The 18,384-nt window shown below is 37.8% G+C and overlaps 1 protein-coding gene across 1 annotated transcript in view; it reads left to right on the plus strand.

Moving 5' to 3' along the window:
• Positions 1 to 10,239, plus strand: part of APH1B (aph-1 homolog B, gamma-secretase subunit) — a 33,825-nt gene extending 23,586 nt beyond the window's left edge. Inside the window, exons 6-7 of the mRNA XM_072809020.1 lie at positions 5,436 to 5,630; positions 9,843 to 10,239. Of these exons, the coding sequence (XP_072665121.1) occupies positions 5,436 to 5,603 (168 nt within the window). The 3' untranslated portion in view covers positions 5,604 to 5,630; positions 9,843 to 10,239. The remainder of the gene's footprint in view (positions 1 to 5,435; positions 5,631 to 9,842) is intronic.
• The last annotated feature ends 8,145 nt before the right edge of the window (positions 10,240 to 18,384 follow it).

An 18,384-nucleotide genomic window follows, 5' to 3' on the forward strand; every position in this document is an offset into this window, starting at 1 on the left:
TATTCAAATATTTACTAAATGCCTTCTGTGTTCCAGACACTGCTCTGGGTAAACAAAATAGTTTAGTGAACAAAATAAAGATCTGTTTTTACAGTTCAGTATTAAACAGTAGATATAATAAATAATAAATTTTATAGTGATAGGTGCTGTGGATAGTAAATCAGGGTAAAAGGAATCCAGAATATAGGGAGGCAGGAGATGTCAAATTTTTGAATTAGGTGGTCAGTGTAGGCTTCATTGTGAAGGTGATATTTGAGCAAAGAAGTGAATTAGATTGATCATGTGGCTGTCTGGAGAAAGAGCACTGGACTGCACAGCCAGTGGCAAAGTCCTAAGATCAAAGAACTTGTTTGGCATGTTTTTGGAAGTGAGGGTGGCTAAAACAGAATGAGCTAGGGGGAAAGTTAGTAGGAGAAACTGTTATAGAGTTGAAGGTGGGAGGGAAGTAGAGGTTGGAAATGAGAACCACATCTGGATAATGCAGAACTTTGACATTTACTCTCGGTGAAAGGGGAGTCATTGTAGGGTGTTAAAGAGAGGGACATGATCTAACATTTTAAAAGGATCACTTTGCTGTTTTAAGGGTAATCTGTATCAGGGAAAGAGATTATAGTCATCAAGAGGAGGATGGTGATAATTTGAATGAAATAGCAATGGATAAAATGAGAAATGAGATTGAGAACATATTTTTGAAAGTAGAGCAAACAGTATTTCCTGACAGGCTAAGGCATTGGAGAGAGAGAAGAAGAGCCAAAGGATGTTTCCAGGATTTTGGCCTGGACAATTAGAAAGATGGAGTTGCCATCAGCTGGGATAGGGAAGCTGGTGAAGGGAGATCAAGAGTTTATCTGGGCACATTATAAATGTAAATAGCGGTACCTATTGGATGTCCAAGTGAAAATGTCTGTTAGGCAGTTGGATGAAGAAGTCTGGAGTTTGGGAGAGAAATCCAGGCCAGAAAATGGTGATTACAAGGAATAAGTTTAAGCAGACAAGAGAAGAGGCCCAGGGACTGAGCCCTGGGATACTCCCACATTGAGGCTGGGAAAAGAGGAGACTGCAAAGGAGATTGAGAAGGAGCCACTACTGAGGTTGGAGAAAAACCAAGAGGCAGGTATTCTGGAAGCCAAGTATTTGAGAAAATGATCAGCTGTAGCAGATACCCAGACTTCTTTGTTTGACCTAAGCCTTTTATCAATCTTACTGGGTGTAAAATTTACCTTCTTGCTGCTTCCCACAGTTTACATCATGTACTCCATCTAAATTGATCCATTATGGCTACTCAACAGGCATGCCTTGTCCATGCTGTTTTATTTGCAGTGACTCCATTCTCTCTAACCTAAGTCAATTTGGAAAAGTACTGATTCAGTGTGAAACATCCCTGGAAAAGGTGTATATTCCAGACTCAGCACAATGGCTAGCTCTTAATTCATAGCTGTTATAACACTTATCCTCAGAAAGCATTATTTTATTTAATATAGTTCTTATATCTATCTAGAGTTTGGTCATCAAGATGAGACCAAAGATTTTATCAATCTTTGTATCCTCAATCCAATAAATGTTGTTAATTATTGAATAGTTGATATTCTCTTTAATGATTAAAAAGAACCCAGGAAAATAAATTTAAAAGAACCCAGAAATTTGAAAGATTATATGCCAAAATGTTAACAGTAGTTATCTCTGAATAGAGATTTCAGAAATGTTTAAGTGATTGTCATGTTAAAATACACATACAGAAAAGCATACTGATCAGAAGTGTACATCTGGATGAATATAACCTATGTAACTTGAACCCAAATGTAAACTAAAACATTATCAGCTTCCATGAGCCTTCTACCTTAGTCCTGACTTCTAACACTGTAGCTTGCCTGCCTTTTGGTATTTTATGTAAACAGAACCACATAGTATTTGCTCTTGTGTCTGACTCCAATTTCACTCAACAGCATATTTGTGAGATTCATTTGTTTGTATAGTTATTAGTTCATTTTTTGCAGTGTAATATTCTACTTTGTGACTATACCTTGTTTTATCTATCCATTATCCAGCAGAAATGGTATCTCCAGCTTCTGTTGTGAACACTAATGCTTTGAGCATTCTAGTATATGCCTCTTTTGAAATATGTACACATTTCTTTTGGATATATGCCTAGGAGTGGAATTGCTGGTCATGTGGTGTACAAATGTCAACTATGTATACTACTCAGTTTTTAGAGTAGTTGTATCAGCTTACATCCCCATCATTAATTTGTGAGTGGCAGTTCCTCCATTTCTTCCCCAACAGGTAGTATGTCACACTCTTGTTACTCATCCCACTAAGTATATTGTAGTATCACATTATGGTTTTTGTTTGCATTTCCCTAATGATTAATGAGATGAAGCATGTCTTCATATATTTATTGGCCATTTGGATAATTCTTTTGTGAAGTGCCTGTTTAAATCTTTTTCCTATAATCCTGTTAGGTTGTCTTTTTTATTTTTAGGAATTCTTTCTGTATGCTCTAAAAAGCCTTTGTCAGATGTACATACAGTAAATAGCTTCTCCTATATTGTGGTTTATCTTGACATCCTCTTTATGTTGTCTTTTATATGATCAAAAGTTCTTCATTTAAGTGTAGTTTAATCAATTTTGCTTTATCACTTGCAGTTTTTGTTTTCTGTTCAACAAATATTAATTTATCTGAATTTCAGATGGTAAAATGTTTATTTTACTCATTTGTACATTTTAATTTTCTACAACAATCACATATTGATTCTGTAATTGTTTAAAGGAGAAGAAAATTTAAAGAGATATACAAAAGAGCTTAGCACTCTGTGAAGTATATTAAAATTAAGTGGATTTCTGGAGAATCCAGAATATGCTCAATACCTCCCATGCCCACAGATGCCTCTTGAGAAAAGCATTTTTCTGCAGAAGGTGCCACTGTACTACAGAATCAGCCCATTTTCCTGGCCAGAGCGAATAGTCAGGATTGGTGTCTTAACCAGGGGCATGTGCAGGTAAGGTGAGAGTAAGGACAGTGAGGAGCCATGGAGGTGAATGGTGGATAGGTTGCCCCAATTGAATGCTCCTCTTTGTTAAGTATAAGGGCTGGGCTAGTTGGGAACCCATCTCCCCACCTTACTCTAGGTAAAGGATGTATATATCCCTCCTTCTCTCAAAGGCCAATCCCTCCACCTGGGCTCTAGATCCAGTTCTCTCCAATGAGGACTTCACTCCTCTGATTGTGCCCTCCATCCCACATCACCAGCTTTCCCTCTCTTCGTCAGCATATAGACATATCTTAAATAAAACTTTCCACTCTTGCCTTTTTCCCCTTCTAGCCATCACTCCTTTTTTTTTTTTTTTTCTGTTCCTCATCATGGCAGAATTTTTCAGTTATTTCCACTAATTTTGTTTGCACTTATTCACCTCTCATAGTTGTAGTTCCAATCTGGTTTCTACTCAACTACCCTTCTAAAGTTGCACTTGTCAAGATAAAAAAAAAAAAAAAAAAAAAAAAGACCTTCATTTCTCCAAATCGAATGGACATTGGTGTTTTTGTTTTCATCTCAGCACCTTTAAAAGAATTGACTACCACTCTCTGTGAAACATTTTCATCTTTTGACTTCAATGTCACACTGTCCTGATTTTCCTCTTACTTCACTGTTTGCTCTTCTCAGACCCCTTTGCTGACTCTTTTTCAATAAGAGTCAAGCTGATAGAATGGTGTTGACACTTTTAATTTGCTTCTGTGATACTAAACAGCACAAAAAATTTAGGGGCTTAGTCTTGACTTCTCCTTTACCTTCGCTCTACAATAGCTCCCTGGGTAACTGCATTCAGAGCCATGGCTTTAAATACTGTCTATAACGGTGCTTCTGTATTCCTTTTTCTAGTCCAAGCCTTTGTTCTGAGCCCCATAGCCATATACCTAATGCCAAAGGACATCTGTCCTTTGAAATCTCACAGGCACGCTACTCTTACTTAGCTTGTCTTCATTGAACTTGATTCTCACCCATTACTCTGAGCTTAATCTTTCTCCAAGTCTTTGTCATCTAGCTAAATAAAAAGCACCACCATTTACCAAAACCAGAAACATGGAAGTCATTTTAGCCTCCAATTTTCCCTCATATTCCATCCATCAGCAAGTCCTCTCCATTCATATTCCCCACTCACTCACTCATCTCTACTGCTGCCACCCTGGTCTAAGTCAACATCCTGTACTCCTCAGCCAGTGCTTGTAACGGGTCTCCTTGCTTTCATCATTGCCTCCTTTCATCCGTTCTGTGCAGTTTTAAATATCGAAATCACGTTATTCAGCTCCCTTACCTTGACCCCTTCTGTGGCCTTCCATTACACTGGGGATGAGGTCCATTCTCCGTATCAACTTGCTGCATTAACTGTTTCCTACCTTTCTCTCTGACCTTATCTCATGCACCCCCCCCCCCGCCATCCCTACACACATATTAATATCACTCTTCTCAGGTTCTCAGCTGCACCAAGTTCTCTGCTGTCCTATGGTTCCCTCCCTCAGTCTGCACAAAGCTCGTTTTCTCCTCCAACTATATGTGTCATTTTAAATGCCACTTCCTCAGGACTTCCCCTGAGCAACCTAAATAGACCACCTTGTTCTTACTTAGCATCATCACAATTACAATTATTCTACCTAGCATTCATCATAATATGTAATTATTTGATTCCTTTATTTGTTTCTTCATTCATTACTTGTCTCTCTTACTAGCATATAAGCTTCATTAGGAGAGATCCTAATGAAGTGTTCAGTGTTGTGTAACACCATACCTCTTGGCATTTCATCAGTATTTTTTAAATGAACTTTTCAAACCCTCAACAATTTTTCCACTGAAAAAGAGATGCTGTTCCCTCATGTTCCCTTGAATACTAAGGATTCATCCTAATGTAACTTGGACTTGTCTTACTTTTTGGCACATTATAAGAGCCGATTAACACAAATTATTTTAAATGGTTGTATAGCATGTATCTCCTATTGGGTATTCTGACTTGTAATTACCCTCTAGGTTTGCCATTTGAATATAGTAAAGCACACATCTATGTGCTAGTGTCTGTTGACTTGGTTAGCTCTGTGTGTCTTTGTGGTACTCAGTATGTGACATACATCATATGTTTGGTGAAGCACCCCAGCTGTTGAAAGTGTCTCATGCAGAACATGAAAGACTCCTAACTCTGGGAAACGAACTAGGGGTGGTGGAAGGGGAGGTGGGCGGGGGTGGGGGTGACTGAGTGACGGGCACTGAGGTGGGCACTTGACAGGATGAGCACTGGGTGTTATTCTATATGTTGGCAAATTGAACACCAATAAAAAATAAATTTATATATTAAAAAAAGAAAGTGTCTTATGTTTTCCTTTATCTGTAGTGACTCTACATGTTTAATAAGCCTGCTGTCATTATGCAAGCTGATTTATTTTTCTTTTGCAGACCTTCATAAGTCCTCATTATGGAATAAATCTGGTGTCAACATATATGATCATGCTACTCATGGGCATCTGGGCGTTCTTTGTTGCTGGAGGCAGCTGCCGAAATCTGAAGCTCTGCCTACTGTGTCAAGACAAGGACTTCCTCCTTTTCAACCAGCGCTCCAGATAACCCCCAAGAACCAGCACCTGCCAAACAGTAAGCTGCATCTTTAGAGGAAGCACAACTGTGCCTTTTTCTAAAAATTCCTTTTCCTGGTGGAATCTAGAAAAAAACAAAACCATCTAGGTAAAATATGACTTTCATGCAACAGCTCTCTGAAAGGGATACATTAGTGGATGTATATGTCCTGGCTGCACATTAGAATGTCACCTGAGGAAGCAGAAAGGAGATTGTTCCCTGGGCTCCACCCTCCACATTTAATTGGCCCGGGCATTTGGTAAATTTTAGGATTTTACTTATTTATGTGAGTTGGGAGGAGCCAAGGAAGAGGGACAAGCAGACTGTGCTGAGCTTGGAGCCTGATTTGAGGCTCAGTCTCAGTACCCTGAGATCATGACCTGAGCCAAAACCAAGCATCAAGATGCCCAGCCAACTGAGCCACTCAGGTGCCTCTGGACATTTGGTAATTTTTAAAAGCTTCCCAGATGACTCTGATATGCAGCCAGGTTGAGACTCATTGGTGTCCAAATGGGAACTTCCTGAGAACACCATAAATGAATAAATGTCAGATGTTTAGCTGTCTCTCAACTCAGCTTGTGCTGAGCAGGTAAATCTGTGAATGTCCAATCCTGCTCGGCCTTTGTCTTTTAAAGTTAGGTCACAAAAGGCTAAAGGGCTCTCATCCCTAAGAACTGTTTTCATGCTCCTTACTCATACCCTATTTTATGAGGACATGGTAGGTTGTGCTTCTACACGCAATAGTAAATTGCACGACTTACTATGATACTTTAGCCAAAGTAAGCTATTGATTAACAAGCTGTATTTTTTCCTGTAGTTTTTACATTCTTTTTGCTTTTTGAGGCATTACATGGTTTGTGAGCATAGATTCAGTTTCTTTAACTAAAACTAATTATTTTCTGATTTCTGGGAAGGTATTAATAAACCAAGAATTTTTGTGCAACTTCTGTCTTTTCTGGGCTTAAGGCTTTTTATGAGTTCTACCCCCAAGGCAGTGTTTACCAGCTGAGTGCTGGTACCTGGGCTGGCTGGGGTGAAACCCATTTTTCTAGCTCTGAGCATTCTGCTGGTTGCTGAGTGATGTACCTTGGACAGGCTTCACTAGAGCTGGTGAAAGTTAATAAAAGCCAATAGTGTGATGTTGACACTTTAAATTTGCTCCTGTGATACTAACCAGCACTTCCCCACCAAGTGATATAGTGTAAAATTGGAAATGTCTTAAACTGCCAAATTCATGCTTTTACAAAATCCATATAATCTTTGGATCTAGCGAATGTCTCTGGGTTTTAGTAGCAGACATAACCTTGCCTTTGTAGGAATACCCAAGGTATTTGTTCAGCTTCTAGCAACCCTTTTGATTTCCTTTATAAAGAGGAAATGCCAGTGAATTGTGCCTTTAACTAAAAATTGTTCCCAGTTGATGGCTTTTAGAGAGTGGATGGTGTGCAATGAAAATTCCCTATACATTAAAGTGATAAGCTCAGTGGATCCCACATATACAGTAAAACATCCAAAAGAAATGGGAGAAGCAATGAGAGTGTTCCATGACAGATGGAAGAATTTGACAGTACTGTCGGGGGGAAGAATAATGGACATGTTTTAAATGAAAATGTGGCCAGTATTTTGGGCTAGCCACACATCATTTCTGGGGCCAGAACTTCTCACATGAACTAGACCTTTATCAGTGAAATCCCCTCTCATGGTTAAATAACTAGAATTTGTCAGTCTAGGGATTCAGAAGAAATAGGATTTCCAGCAAGGCTGTAAACAGTCCCATAGCAGTTACAGTTATTCCCCTAAAGTGTACTTTGCAACACTAATTAATACCAATACTTCCACTAGAGTTTGCAGTTTTCCACCATTATACAAGATTTTCCTTAGACTAGAAGAGTCATAGGAAGAGTCATGGACATAGAGACAGAACAGTGAAATTTACTGTGCAGAGTTGAAGGAAATGAAATACTCATTGAACTGGGCTTTATTCCTACTGGAACGTGCCATTCTTTGATGAACAGAATAAGAAACATACATAGTTGGTTATCACTGTTGACTTACAAATCTCCTAAATGGGTAGTCTGATAAAATGTTTGATCTGTAAAGTATTGAAAAATATGAGAATATTAATATTACTCATTGCACCCTGAGGATGTCCTCTGTGCATTAATAGTTTAATATTAAGTAAAGAAGTTGGCTATTGTAAAATCTCATTTATAAAAACTTGTCAGGCAAGAGGAAAATCTTTGATGGTGAGACTCTTGTCTGAGGAAATTATTTAATAATATTTGATTTGCTGTGAATAAAGGAACTTTGTAATCCTGATTAGTCTTAAAATGTGAGCATTGCCATAGTCAGCTTAGGCACTATTTTTACAAAACTCTGCTTTGCCTAATGCCAAGGGCACCCAGAGGGAGAGTACAGTTTTCCTCTGTGGCTGTGTATATATTGAGATGCCTTTTTTTTTCCTCCCTGCATTTGTTATTAATGATGAGCCTTCTGATCCCTGACAGTATTTGGAGAGGAGGAGGTGGTGTTGATATTTTATGTTCTCCTCCCCACAAAGTTTTCTCAGTTTGGAAGGAAATGTGGATATAGTTAAAGTTGAACTTGGAATGTGAATATTGTTGCAGTGCTTGACTATTTTGCCATGTGATTAATACAGTTTGATTTTGTTGCTCTCTAATGAGTTTATATATATGTTTTATTTGTCTAAGTTAGTAGTTATAACTGGAGAAGTTTTGTTACCTCAATCCTGGCCAGCCTGGCTGGTAATATTGTAGTAGCAGCCTCTTTAGAGCATCTAATGAAAAAGTGGCTGAAAAGAAGAAATGATGATAACTGCAGATTGCATAGAAAATAGCTTTTGTTCTCATTGTTAATTTTTTTTTTCTTAAAGCACATTTCAGTGTTTGCTGAGAGTGGCAGATCCACATAAAACATACTGGGTGTTCTTATCCATAGAGTAGGGTCAGGACAAGCAGTTGTGACAGAAGCTTCCTACTACCTGTGCTCCTTCCACTTTGCAGTCACCTCAGACTAACCCCAAGGCAGGGATTGGCAGTCATTGTGGGCCTGAGGGCCTCAGGGAGGCCAGGGTGGCCACCTGTCTTGGCCAGCAGCAGCTTGCTCCCTGAGAAGAGCTCCTTGAAAGTGCTAGCTTTCATTAGTTTTTCTTGGGTCCTACTGTTCCTAACTCCAGGTGGGCAAAGTAGGTATCACAACAAAACAATTTTAAAGTGCATTGCTTAGAGCTTTTTGTTTATGATTGCATTGTTTACAGTTGTGATTTAATAAAAGGTGTTACTTCTATTAAATTCTAGCATTTAGAGAGGTAGCTGCTGTATCATTTTATATAAGTATACAATGTGTATCATTTTATATCAGTTATGCTGTTATGTGTATATACTTGTAATATCAGGCCTTGCATTCAATACACAATGCAATAGACTCTTTCCAGACCTGTATTTTTCTGTGAACAATAAAAATATTGTTTGGCACTACTCATTTCCTGTGTCCTCTTCTTTGGAGCAGTATATTCTTCAGTATCTGTGTTACAGTTTTTGTCTTTTATAAAACTTGGCTGTATATTCTGTTTGTGACTGGTCAGCTCTGACACTTTTTAAAGAAAAATCTTTGTTATCTTAAAATTCATAAGGCCTATTTCATTTCTGTATGTTTAGAAACAGTTTGGTGCAGAGGCATTCTTTGAGGTGTGTCAAACCAAGTGAAAGATTGTTTTCAAAGATCTTGGAAATCACCTTGAAAACTCTGTTCTAAGTAATTGTTAAATAGTGAATTTATAAAACATCATATAATATTGGCTAAAGATGGCAGTTGGTTGACAAGGAGAGTAGTATTTGCTTTTTATCCAGTAACCCTGAGCAGCCCATAGAGTCCTTTTGTTTTTTTCTCCCCTTGGTATGGAGACAGTGCAGCTAAGGGGAGGAGCTTGGCTTTCACACATCAGGCAGACTATATAGAAAATCATTATGGCCTGAAACTCAAACCATGTGATGCTTGTTCACTCTGGTTGGAAATGAGGCTCCTCCAGGTTTATGTTGTGTCATTAGATGAAATATCCTCAGAGACCAAGAGCTTTTTAGTCCTCACTTGTAAAGCCAGTGGAAGAGGTGTGCGTTTCTTAGGTAATAGCCCAGATTTGTATACAATTTTTTTGGCCCTTCCCCACTGAAATTGTGGCTCTAGTTTAATTGTTGTTTGTTTGGTATTTAGCTGGAATAAGGACTTCCCTGTGACCAGCCTCAACACATGAGAAATCTCCAATGGAAAGAAGTATCTATTTTATCTTCACCTCATTGAAAATACTGAATAGATGGAACCACTCAACTGGCTTATGGATTCAGTCTCAGTAAAAGAATTTTTAAGGATTTAACACATTCTAAGGTGACTGTAATAGATGATGATCCCTGAGCAGGTCTTGGCTTTAAGACTCAATAATAGGAAGTACTTGTATACATGTAGATCACTGTAAATCCTTCTACCTAGTAGTAAAACCATTCATTTTTCAGTGCTTGAGCAAAATCAGAGGTGGGGTTTGTAGTGTTTAATCAGGGCCTTCCATGTACAAAACACTGTATTAAATACTTTAAAAGGATGGAAAAGAACAAAATGGTGCAGATTTTTGTCCTCTGGGAACATATAACCTAACTGCCTAGATTAAAACACATAAATATTACTTTACAGCAACTAAAAAATGTGTACTACCAATTATGAAATAACATAGAATAGGATGAGTGCATGATACTTGAAATTTTAGTAGTAGATAAAAGGCAATGGATGGATAGCAGTAGATGAAGGGCAATGGGTAATGTATGTAGATCCAGAGGAAAAGGTAGGACTGAGGACTGAACCCTGGGCACTCCAGTTGAGAGGTTGGAAAGAGGAAATGGAGTTGTCCACTGAGGAAAGAAGGAAAATCAGGAGAATGTGGTGACCTGAGAGGGGAAGGTATGTCAATGCTGTTGAATAATGAGTAAAATGAGGAATAAGAATTAATCATTATATATGGAGAGATGGAATTTCAATGTAGGGATGAATACCTAAGTGGGGTAGATTATAGATATTGGGTGTTAAGGACATTGACACAGCACATCAAGTACAGATAACCATTATAATTACAGTAGGGAAATGGGATGATAACCCGAGGAAGATGAGGGAGAAACAAGAGTTTTTTCTCCACACTGCCCCCCAATAATCAATCATAACAGCATGTTTGTATGAAGATGGGAATCATTCAGTGGCAAGGGAAAAATTGATGATGCAGGAGATGGGGAGATAGTTGCCAAAGCAAAGTACCTGAAGAAGGAGTAGAATGAAATTTTTAGCATTAAATGCTTATATAAGTCAAAATGTTTAAAATCAATGACTTCTAAGCTTCTACTTAAGAAATTAGAAAAAGAACAAACTGAAGCTAAAATAAGTAGAAGAAAGGAAGTAAGGAAGAGAATAGCAAAAATCAAAAAGCAGAAGAACAATTGGAGAATTTTAGTAAAACAAAAATCTGGGTTTTTTTTAGAAAAAATCAATAAAATTGATAAAGCTCTGGCCAGATAAGGAAAAAATGCATAAATTATGAATAGTATTATAGATCCTATACTTATTAAATAAAAATGGAATATTATAAACAATGCCAATAAATTTAAAACTTAGATGAAATGGACAAATCCCTTTAAAAAACAAAGCTCACTCAAGAAGAAATTGAAAACCTGACTATCACTTCAGACTGTGTTTTTTCTTGTTAACATGCTTTATAATTACTTATTAGAAACTGGGCATCATATATTGAGTAATAGGATCTAGTGTTTTATGTTGATCTGGGCAAGAGTTGGACTGTAATTGGGGTTTGTTGCAGAGGCTTCAAATTTCCTTGTGTTCTTGTTTTTGTCTGTCCCCTTGACATTGAGCTTCCCTGTATGCTCTTCATCGAAGAAAGTCTATGTCTTACAGCTCTCTCAGCTATAATCCACTGCTATTATATTGGAAACCTTTTGGTGTGGCAGTAAGATGGAAGAGAAAGAATGTGACCTATAATCTCAAGATTAAATTTTAATTTTTTAGGGTTGCCTAGATGGCTCATTACTTTGGGAGTCCAAATCTTGATTTTAGCTCAGGTCATGATCTTAGGGTCATGAGATTGAGCCCCATGTTGGGCTCTGTGCTGAGCGTGAAGCCTGCTTGGGATTCTCTCTCTCCCTCTCCCTCTGTGCCACATTCCCCTCTCTGGTCCCTGAACTCTGATGCTTGCTCTCTCTAAAACAATTTTTTTCATTTTTTTTTTTTTTAGTGGGCCTGCATCCTTAGACTAAGTGTCTCTTAGCTTTTTTGCCCCCATAGGTAAGACATGAAAAACAAAGTGGGTTAGAGTAGGAGAAATGCCCTTTTCCCTAGGTAGGATAAGTCTGTTTTAAGGTCTTTTTAGGTCTTTGTTATGGAGAATACTGGACATATTTTACAATGATTGCTCTTACCCTTTCCCTGCCAGAGCCATGGAAGACTGACCATGAGATTCTGGTAGTGTTCCTGGAGATAAAACCTACAAATCATGAGCCTCCTAAGATTGTGTGTTAGTCTTAGGAATTTCTCACTGTTCTACGATTCCATACTCAGACTCCAGCAATCTTTGGATTCACCTCTGTCTTCAGATTTCAGGGTGATGGCTCATCCTGAGACATCAGTTCTTTAACAGGTACAAAGACATTATTGATTTTTAGTTTGTTTAGCGTTTTCTTGTAAGGATGGGAGTGACAGCTTCCAAGCTCTTTACATGTCGGAGCTAACCCGAAATCACCTATATCTATTAAAGAAACTGAATTTGTAGTCATGAAGGAAACTCCTAGAAGTCTTCACTGGAGAATTCTACCAAAGAGAAAGAAACGATACCAATTCTACACAAACTGTTCTAGAAAACAGAAGAGATGGCACACTTTCCAATTCATTCTATGAGCATTACCAAGCAATACTTTAATAGCAAAACCAGACAAAGGTATTAAAAAGAAAACAAAAATAAAAATAAAGCTACAGACCAGTATCGCTCATGTTGTATATATATGTAAAAACCCTCAACAATATTTTGGAAAATTGAATTCGATAATACATGTGACCAAACTGAGTTTTCCCAATAATACAAGATTAGTTTAACATATAAATATCATTCAGTTTAGTATGTTAACAGACTAAAACAAACAAACATATCATATCAATAGATACAAAAAAAGCTCCTGACAGAATCTAACCTCCATTTTTTTGAATTAACAACTCTTGGCAAACTAGGACTAGAAGGGAATTTCTCTAACATGAAAAGAAGACAATCTACATAAAACCTATATCTAAGGCCATACCTAATGATAAAGAACTAAATGCTTTCTCCACTAAGATTAAAAACAATACAAGGATGTCCACTCTCAGCACTTTGATTCAACATTGTACTGGAGATCCTAGTCTGTACCAAAAGACAAGAAAAGGAAATAAATCATGGGATTGGAAAAGAAGAAATAAATAAAAAAAAAAAAAAAATAATTAAAAAAAAAAAAAAAAAAAAAAAAAAAAAAAAAAAAAGGAAAAGAAGAAATAAAATTCTCTATTTTCAGATAATATGAATTAGTAGTGTAGAAAGTCCTAAGGAAGCTACCAAAAGGTGACTGGAAGTGCTTAGTGAATTTAGCAGGTTATGAGATTCAAAACTGACATACAAAAATCAATCATATTTCTCTATACAAATGGCAGACAACTGGAAATTGAAATTGGTTGGCTCTCTAGAACTAGTTTGCCTCTCAAACTCTGTAGTGAAGGGCTATTTATTTATTGATTTTTAAATTTAAATTCAATTTGCCAGCATATAGTATAATACCCAGTGCTCATCACATCACATACTTTCTTTGATTGAAGGGCCATTAAAAAAAAAACAAAACAACCTTCCTAGTCCATTACAGATCAATACTTTTGTAAAATACAAAAAAATTAATTATAAAAATATGATAAAGCATTCAAATTACAAACCCAAAATTGTTACTAGAGTCAACAGTTACAAAATTATATTCAATAAATAAACAGGAAAAAAAAGAGTTGCAGATGTATGTTTATTGATAATATGCTTAATAGGAATTGATGTAGAATCAGTATAACTGAACAAAATCTCATGAATGAAAAGACAACTCTCCATATTAAATGCCTATTTAACACACTATGAAAGATTACCCAGTATATCAATATTTGAAACTTTTTAGTGTGATAAATAAACTTATATCTTGTTAATTTACCTAGTCTAGAATGGGTTGATAACAATGCCACTTTTAGAGAATAAAACCTTTCTGTGTTTATTCTACTAGATACCAAAATATACCATAAATTTACAGTAATGGATATGGATAGAAATTCCAGAGCAGGCCTATGTATATATGAAAATCTAGTATATAATATAATTGGCATTTTAAATTAACAGAGGAAGAATTAGCTATTCAATAAATGGGCTGTTTGATTATTTATTTGATTATATTTGGGGGGAAAAGGAAAGCCAGGTCCTTATTTCACTTCAAAAAAAAATATTTTATTTATTTATTCATGAGAGAGAGAGAGAGAGGCAGAGACACAGGCAGAGGGAGAAACAGGTTCCATGCAGGGAGCCCGATGTGGGACTCAATTCCGGGTCTCCAGGATCACACCCTGGGCTGAAGGCGGCACTAAACCGCTGAGCCACCGAGGCTGCCCCCTTATTTCACTTTTACTATAAAACAAAATGTAAAGATTAAAATTGAAATGCAGGGGCACCTGGGTGGCTCAGTGGTTGAGCATCTGCCTTTGGCTTAGGTTGTGATCCTGAGGTCCTGAGATCGAGTCCCGCATCAGGCTCCCTGTGGGCAACCTGCTTCTCCCTTTATGTCTCTGCCTCTCTCATGAATAAATAGAAATCTTTAAAAAAAATTGAAATGCAAGAAGTAAAACTATAAAAGAACTAGAAGAAAATCAGAATACAATTGATCCTTGAACAACACAGGAGTTAGTGGTGTTGACCCTCCCACCCACTCCGCAGGTAGTTGAAAATCTATGCATAACTTTTGACTCTCTAAAAACTCAACTACCATTATTAGCCTCCCGTTGACTGGAAGCCTTAGTGATATAAATAGATGATTATCACATATTTTATGTTATATGTATTATATAATGCTTTCTTAAAGTAAGCTAGAGAAAATGTTATTTAAAAAAACCATAAGAGGGGTGCCTGGGTGGCTCAGTTGGTTAAGTATCTGCCTTCAGCTCAGGTCATGATCTCAGGGTCCTGGAATCAAGCCTCTCATCAGGCTCCCTGCTTAGCGGGGAGTCTGCTTCTCCCTCTCCCTCTGCCTCTCCTCCTCCCTTATGCTCTCTCTCTCAAATTAAAAAAAAAAAAAAAAAATCTTGAGATGCCTGGGTGGCTCAGTGGTTTGGCACCTGCCTTCCACCTGGGGCGTGATCCTGGAGACCTGGGATCGAGTCCCACATCGGGCTCCCTGCGTGGAGCCTGCTTCTCCTTCTGCCTGTGTCTCTGCCTCTCTCTCGGTGTCTCTCATGAATAAATAAATAAATAAATCTTTTAAAAAAATAAAAAATCTTTTAAAAACTCATAAGGGAAAATACATTTACAGTACTGTACTCTATTTATTAACACTGTAGTTTATGATGTGTGTTTGCAAGATGAATAGTCTTCCAGTACCTGTATCAATATTTTCTTATACAAAACACTGTAGACATTATATGTATTACTAACACTAGACATTAAAAATGAAAAGATAAAAAATTTGTATTTACATGTATAACAACTCATGCATTGATAATGAGGAAGCAACACTGTGATTGCTTTATGGTAATCATATTTTTATGTAATCAATAAAATTGCTTCATAGTAGCCTAGCCTACATACTAATGAATGGTCATAAAATTTTTATGGCATAGGGTATTATAATCATATTCATAATATACTATTAGAAACATTGTTAATTTTGTATTTTTAATTTATTTTTATTTTTAAAAAAATATTTTATTTATTTATTCATGAGAGACACAGAGAGAGAGAGAGGCAGAGACACAGGCAGAGGGAGAAGCAGGCTCCATGCAGGGAGCCCGACGTGGGACTCGATCCCAGATCTCCAGGATCAGGCCCTGGGCTGAAGGCGACACTAAACTGCTGAGCCACCCGGGCTGCCCAACATTGTTACATTTTTTTAAAAAACACTTGTGATGATAGGCTGATAGGCAGTTTCTCCAATCATGAGAGGCATACTGTAATTCTTGAAAGCAAAGTTCTAAAACAGAAAACAAGGGCAGCCCTGGTGGCTCAGTGGTTTAGTGCCTGCCTTTGGCCCAGGGCCTGATCCTGGAGACCCGAGATCGAGTCCCATGTCGAGCTCTGCATGGAGCCTGCTTCTCCCTCTGCCTGTGTCTCTGCCTCTCTCTCTCTGTCTGTCATAAATAAATAAAATATTAAAAAATTAAAACAAAACGAATACATTGTTAATTTTATATTAACTCTCACTCACCTTATGCCTATGTGAGGGTGGGCTGTCCACCTCCATACCAGTCTCCTATGCAGTGTTCTCCATGGTGAGCACTTGAGTGATGCTGGTAATGGTGACACAGAAAGACCTCTCACAGTTCTTGTCCTGCAGTTCTTGGGATTTCATATGAAGACATGTACATAATTTATTGACTGTACAGCATGATGGTTATTACTATTCATTAAGTGAAAGTGACATCATAAAGGTCTTCATCCTCATCATCTTCACAATGAGTAGGCTGCTGAGCTCAGAGGAGGAAGAAGAAGGGTTGGTCTTGCTGTCTCAGGAGTGGCAGAGGTGGAAGAGGAGAGGCAGGCACACTTGATGTGACTTTATGGAATTACATCATAATTTCTGTGTGACTTTTTTTTCATTTCTTTAAAACTGTTTCTCTATGGTACCAATACTTTTTCGAACATCTGCTTTAGTTTCAGTGCCTGTTTCACAAAAGGATCCATGTTGTAGAAAACCAAAGCAGTCTTAAACAATCAGAACCCTTCTGCCAGATAGTCTAACGTCAACTTGTTTTCTGGCATTGCTTATTCTCGGTCTCCTTCCCCATTATCTGGCACTGGTTCCGAGGCACTCATCTCCATCAAATCATCTTCTCTTCACTCTTCTGAGGTGATGTGTATTAGCTCTTGAATTTCTTAAGATCCATGTCTTGGAATTCTCACCTTTATTGCCATATCCACAATCTCCTTTATGATTTCCTTGATTGACTCTGTCATAAATCATGTGAAGTCATGCACAACATCTGGGCAGTTTTCTCCAGCAGGAATTTATTGTTCCTGTCTTGATACTTTCATGGCTTTTCCTGTAACAATGGTGGCATATTGGATGGTGTGATCCTTCCAGACTTTCATGATATTTTCCCTATCAGGGTTCTTTTCCATAGTGTTAACAATACTTCCCATAGGATACCATATGTCATGACCTTAAAGGTTTTATGACCCCCTAATCTAGAGACTGAATTAGAGATGTTGTTTGTGTTTGGGGGTAAGTAAACCACTTTGACGCCTTCTATGTTGAACTCATGGGGTTCTGGGTGGCCAGGAAAGTTGTCCACTATCAAAAGAACTTTAGGAATGCCTGGATGGCTCAGCTGGTTAAGCATCCAACTCTTGATTTTGGCTAAGGTCATGATATCAGGGTCTTCAGATTGAGCCCTACATCAGGTTCTGTCCTGGGCATGGATCCTGCTTAAGATTCTCTCTTAAGATTCTCTCTCTCTCTCTCTGCTCCTCCCCACCTCAAAACAACAACTTTAAAAGGCAGTCACTTACTGGGGCACATGGCTGGCTCAGTCAGAAGGGCATGCAGATCTTGATCATGGGGTCAGGAGTTCAAGCCCCAAGTTGGGTGAAGAGAATCCAAAAAAATAAACTTAAAAAAAAGGCAATCACTTACTTGGGAAGGTACTTCTTGACCTTAGGGACATTGATTCAACCAATCCAGAAAGAGTTCTCTTCATCTAGGCCTTCTTACAAACCAAAAGACTGGCAGCTGGTATTTATCTTTTTCTTTTCAAGGCTGAGGCTTAGTAGCATTATAGATAAGGACAGTCCTCATCATAAATCTGACTGCATTTGCTCAACAGTAGAGTTACCCTATTCCTTCTTGCCTTAAAAAAATGTCCTTTGGGGCATTTTTTTTTCTACAATGGGGCACTTTTGTCTGCATTAGAAACCTTTTCAGGCAGATATTCTTTCTCAACAATGATTTTCTTAATAAGTGACTAGGAGCTTGCCTGTTGCCTCGTGGTTGGCAGAAGCTGCTTCTCTTGTTATCTTGACACTTTTTAAGCCAAACGTCTTTCTAAAATTATCAAACCACTCTTTGCTGGTGTTAAATTCTCTAGCTTTAGATCCTTCACTTTCCTTTTGCTTTAAGTTATCATATAATGACTGCTTTTTCTCAAATCATATTAGAGTCTATAAGAAAGCCTTTCTTATAGCAGTGCTGCACTCAAAAGCTGCATTTTCAATACAAGATAAAGGTATTTTGCAAAAAAGTACAAGGTTTTTGTGCCTGCTGGCATAGCCGCAGTGACAGCTTCATGAATTTCCTTCCCCCCACCCTCACAATGGTCCTTGCGCTGGATTAATTTACCTTGAAATGGCAGACGGTCACAGCTGCAGACCTCAAACTATGGTACATATCAAGCAATTCAACTTTTCTTTTAATGTCATGATTTTTTTCTGTTTCTTGGGAGCACTTCTAGAAGG

This window comes from Canis lupus, chromosome 32, assembly GCF_048164855.1.
Source record: "Canis lupus baileyi chromosome 32, mCanLup2.hap1, whole genome shotgun sequence".
NCBI classification, from domain to species: domain Eukaryota; kingdom Metazoa; phylum Chordata; class Mammalia; order Carnivora; family Canidae; genus Canis; species Canis lupus.